Source organism: Teleopsis dalmanni, chromosome 2, assembly GCF_002237135.1.
Source record: "Teleopsis dalmanni isolate 2A chromosome 2, ASM223713v2, whole genome shotgun sequence".
Lineage (NCBI taxonomy): Eukaryota > Metazoa > Arthropoda > Insecta > Diptera > Diopsidae > Teleopsis > Teleopsis dalmanni.
Window position 1 is genome coordinate 128,887,002 of NC_051847.1, and position 5,508 is coordinate 128,892,509.

Below are 5,508 nucleotides of genomic sequence, written 5' to 3' on the forward strand. Positions count from 1 at the left end.
AAAAAAGCACTAATATATAGCAACATAGTGCTAGTTTTCTTAAAATTTACAAGTAATTGGGTTTAACTATAAAACAATAAAAATATGTATAAAGAAAAAGGTTCTGGTTGTTTCATATAATGACTAAAATAATGTATGAATTTTGTAAACAAAAAAACTTCTTTTGTGAATCTCATACTGTTAACAATAAAAACAATATATGTATTTATATATTTCAATATATGTAATGTTTGTAATTTGTATATATTTTATATTATAAATTGGATTATATAAAAAATATTCCCATTTTTCTACATATAATTTTAATAATAATTTTAATGAAATTTTCTTGCATTTCATCAGCGTTTTACTGATAAATTATTTGGTTAATTAAATTCCTTTTTTATTGAGTTTTTCGTGACAGAAAACGGCAGATAATTTCTATATCACCTGCTATGAAGTAAGAATACATGTAACTATAAATGTACTAACTAAGATTAAATTATTATATTGTAAAATAGGTTTTTTGAATTATATGCACTATTTAATTAAAATAATTTGTTCACTTTTATCTGTGTAAGGAGGATGAACTGAACTGAACTGCACCTACTTTATTGACGGAATTAACACTTATTAAGCATGTGGAGGATGTATTACGACCTATGTTTTGGAGAAAATGTTATCTTGTGGAATTCCTGTAAAATGCTGTGATAGATCTGGATTTGAGAAGAAAGCTACAATAAGATTTATTCTCTCGTACATCACTTGTTTGCTATAAGGAAACTAGCAGTTATGTAGAATGCTGCAGAGTATATTCTGATTGCAAATTGTACTTGTTTTGGCTTTACTTAAATGAAATTAAGCCAGAAGTAGGAACTAAATATCGGTTCAGGTAATCATGCTACGAATACTAAAAAACGAGATATAAATGAAGTTTTATGTTTCAAAATAATCGAATTTCACAATTGCAATAAGATTTTGAATAAATGTGCTGTTGACCAACAGCTGCACGTTGTGAAAGAAAATGATGGAATTTACTTTAACAAGGAATTAGAAATCAAGCATCATTGTTTTGTTATAAGTTTTAGAGATCATTATCTCCTTACTTCACTAAGAAGCTAGCTTCACTTAGCTACATTTTGGTTCCACAGTACCTTCCTTGAATTTCAAATGCAAACCTACTTGATTTCTTAATAAAAACAATTTGCCCTACTTAGAAAATGGATAAACTTACTTTTTATGAGGGGTCAAATTCATGTATAATGATTTTATTAACATTGGTTCAAAATAATTTATTTTGTGTTCAAAACTTTATTTTCTGGTGTACTTATATATAAATATAAACTGATTTTCGGGGTTTTTTTCATACTAATAGGTTTATATATATATATAAATCTTGTTTTCTACAAAGAAAATCTTTTTTTTTTCAAAATAGGTTCTTCATCTGAATCAGCCTCAACAGCTTCAACAGCTAAGCTGGAACAATCACCATTATTTATAATAACACTTGCGTTACTCTTTACCTCATTATTTTGTTTTTGTGGTTCATTCACATCTGTTGGTATTATATAATATCTATCGCAAAAAACGATTTTTTCTTCATTATTTTCATATGGATCATCTTCACTCATTAAACAAAGTGGTTTTGCGTTTAGTTCTGTGGGATTCAAGGTACAAGTTATAGCAACACTAAAAAATGTTAACTTTAGTCGATCTTCAAAGAGTTTTACAGCCGCACTTTGATATACGTTTTTTTCAATTTTCGTATTAGAGACATCTCCTAACAAACATAGTGCTCTATATCCAATTGTTGATGAATAATTAGGTGGCAAACAGTCTAAATATTTGTTGGATATTTGCATGTCCTCTGTTACTGTTTCTTGAAAACAAACTGGAATGCGAGATAGCAGTACATGGTCTACAAGTGTTGGAGTAGGTACTTTTAAAGTATTCGCCATAATATTTTTAGCTAAAATACTTGAAGGCCATTTTGTATAATAAGTATTGAATACGCTGTAGTCATGACCAAACTTAAAACGCTCATGCATTTCTGATTCCAATGATTGCAAGGTTTCAGATAAACGTTTTTCTTTGTCTCTCTTTGAAATTCTTGCCGATTTTTCTCGTTTCTTCTTAGTTACAAGTGACTGATATTTTAACACATTGGTTTGATCAGTTTCTACTAATTTAAGTTGAGTTTCAAACGTATCCGTTCTAATCAAATTGTCACTTTTTAAAACCCTATGCCGTGGTATGTCTTGAAGACTTGCATTTGGATTTTTTGCATAAAATTTTTTAATTGTTAAATAACGAGTACGACAACTAGTACGTGTATGGTTGCCTAGCAATTCAGCACATTGCAACCAACTCGATGGACCATGTTTCGAAACGAACTCTACTAATTTCCTGTCATCTTCGTACGTCCACGTTGTATTTGTATGACGATGCTTCAGGGTATTTAAGTAACGATTACGAAGTTGTAGAATAGTACGATCGGGAAACATTTGACGTGGTATAGTATTAAATTTTTCTCCATACTTTTTAACAAGACCAATAAGTAGGAGATCTTCCTCTGGTGAAAATGAGTCTAAAAACATATGAACATTTTATAAAAACATTTTAGTAAATGTTTTTGTACTTACCATGATTTATGTTGGGCTTTAATCTGGTTGTGTAACGCGCTATAACATCACCTTTAGGTTTGAACCTAAAATACGATGTTACTACTGTCCAATCAGTAACATTATTGGTGGTATTTTTATTTACTAATTCAATTAATTTTGAATCATCACTTTTATCCCATTTTTTAAAACGATTTGGTAAGTTATAGCAGGTATTATTCCTGTATTGTATAAAACACTGATAGTCAGAACGATCGCCTACTTCATTTCCAATAGCTTCCCAATTTTGAAAATTGTACTTTTGCACAGCTGTTATAAGGCGATTATTTTCCTCTACAGACCACTTTGAATGTTTAAGTGACGGATGTAGTAAAACATTCCATATTGCCTCACATGATGTTTCAGAATGTCTATGTTTGAGATCCCCAGCAGAAATTTGAAACCAATCCATTGAGAATTTAGCATCCACTTTATCCAATAAATCTTTTAATTTAGAAGAGCACAAATAATCTTCCTTACTTTCCCATCTTACATTTATTAATTTCTTTTCTATTAATCTATTTACTAACTGAAATACAAGTTGTAAGTTCAATTGGAAAAAGTTATTCACATGATCAATAAGTTACCTGTTCTTTTACACCACAAACAAGAGATTTTTTGTCTTTGTCAGTCCAATAATGTGTGCTAACCAACCCTAAATCCATGGGAAAAAATTCTCCTTCTTTTTTACGTTGCACATAATCAGCATTATTTGGAGCTCCATGCCCAGAAATATCCTTAAAAAACGTGTTGCCGTCCAGATAATGTGTGGAAGCCTTCAATAATGTACTTCGTTTAGAGACCTTATTGCATGTTCTTCTCTTTTTTACTTCTATCAATGCTGCATTCAGTTTGAAACGCGATCGAACTCGCTTTAATTGCAACGTAAATAGTTTTTTGAAATTTTCCAATTGCTCTATTAAGATTTCATTTAGTTTCAAAGCATCTTTCACAGTAGAACCACATTCCGTATTTGGCAATTCTTTTATTAAGCAATGTAAGTTTTTAACGAGTTGTTCGCAGTCAATTTTTATAGTTTCTGTGTCAAGTTGACTATCAATTACTGTAGTATTATCTGTCCAAGCATTTTCCTCTATGTCTTCAATATCGCTTTCTGATTCATCGACTGAATCGCTTGACGTATCATCCTCATCGCTATTTTCCATAATTAATAGCAATTTAATTCTTTAAAAACACAAAATTGTAAATTACTTCAACACTGCCTTTACCGCTTGCTTGTAGCACTGACACAACTTGAAGATGGAGTCGCATATACAGCTGTTTGGATCAGTGTTGCATTGGACATTTAGTGAAGTTAGACCAATTTTTAAATATAAATTTTATTAGACCAATTTTGCGGTGTGTTATTAATAAATTTAATAATAACTGCATGAATATAAATAATTTATATGAATGAAGTAAACATCATAAATTATAATGTAAATTGATTTTATAAGTATTTAAGGTGGTCTTATAAGAAGTTGGTGTTGCTGTCTTGTTCTTCTAGTGAGTTACAAAGTTGCAACGTCAATATGTATTGAGAAGAACAAGACTTTGTGCATTTTCTGAATAAGCGCAATATTAATAGTGTTCTTATAGATCCATGACACACTTGAGTAATATTTAAGGATTTATTTGATGGATTAATTTTTGATGCTTACTACACTTGATTAATTCTAATTCTGTAGATTGAAGTGGTAAAGATTTTAATAAGTAATTTAATTTAATTTAATTTATTTTGGTATTCACAAATTGTAAACTAATTCTTTGCTTTCGCTGTTCATTGTTCTTTCTGGCACTAAGAATGCTCGTGTAAATGTAGAATAGAACATATGAAAAAATTAGATAGGAGAAATATTATGTATATATTGCTTTTATTATTTTTTCAACAGTATCAAAGTATGAAAACTGTTATAAAAATTAATTCTAATCCTTAATTTTAGTCAATTGTGGCATGAACCATAAACAAAGCTTGTTTCCATTTTTACTGGCTTCGCGTTCCAGTACACAAAACCAGTAGGAATTGAGTAAAAGATGGTAACGGGTGAGATGAAGATAAATTTTATATTATTATTGACAATACTTTTTGTTATTACATCTGATTTCTGTACACATATAAATGAACTCTTCATTAAAAGAAAATTAAGGAGTAAAGCAAAATGTGGAAAACTAACGAAAACAAAGTTAATTTCAGAGAAGTAATTTTAATTTGTTTTGTGTAAAATTTTTTTTCAATTTAATTATATATACAAATTGTACAAAATATACAGAACATCTGGAAGATAAAGTTGGGATGTTTATTTTGTATTTATAAGTTTTGTGTTTAAGAATGTTTTCATGGCTCTGTCGAAGTGGGTGGAATACTAATCGGCTCGCGATTAGTACACAGGTCTTGCAAATGATTTTTACTAAGCGATTTTTTTGTAACTCGCACAAGATCACTCCGACTCAAATTATGTCCCCTGATTGTGCTTACATACTTAATTGATCATTACAGGCGTGAGTCGTTTTTGGCTACGTCCAGTCAATTTTGCCAGGGTTAAGAGCAAAATCAGCAAATAAAATACTCTTCTAGCTGGCCCACTTGCTTCATTCGCTCGACACGCTGGCTTGATTATGTCAGCGTGACCGTTGAATTATGCGCTTAGGTATGTCAATGAAACTTTTCAACAAGTCATCGTGTCAACGAGTACCTAATTCGATACTTCTAATTTTAATACTACTAGTTCAATACAACCTTTCCATCACTGTTGGGAATTGTCCTAGCTTTTGCACCACACAGAAGGCATGATAGGCACAATAAAAGGCTTGTGGTATGTGTTTTTTGTTCGTCGAAAAAGGATCCCAATTCTTAATTGCTTGCTTAGCT

At 30.4% G+C, this 5,508-nt stretch overlaps 1 protein-coding gene across 1 annotated transcript; it reads right to left on the reverse strand.

Annotated features, from left to right (window-relative positions):
* Positions 1 to 1,382: 1,382 nt before the first annotated feature.
* On the reverse strand, positions 1,383 to 3,895 carry LOC119675695 (snRNA-activating protein complex subunit 4-like). The gene is made up of 3 exons (XM_038086901.1): positions 3,227 to 3,895; positions 2,622 to 3,168; positions 1,383 to 2,566 (listed from the first exon to the last, which is right to left on the reverse strand). Exons 1-3 carry the CDS (start codon positions 3,803 to 3,805, stop codon positions 1,383 to 1,385), a joined length of 2,310 nt encoding a protein of 769 aa, XP_037942829.1. The 5' UTR covers positions 3,806 to 3,895.
* Between the last annotated feature and the right edge of the window lie 1,613 nt (positions 3,896 to 5,508).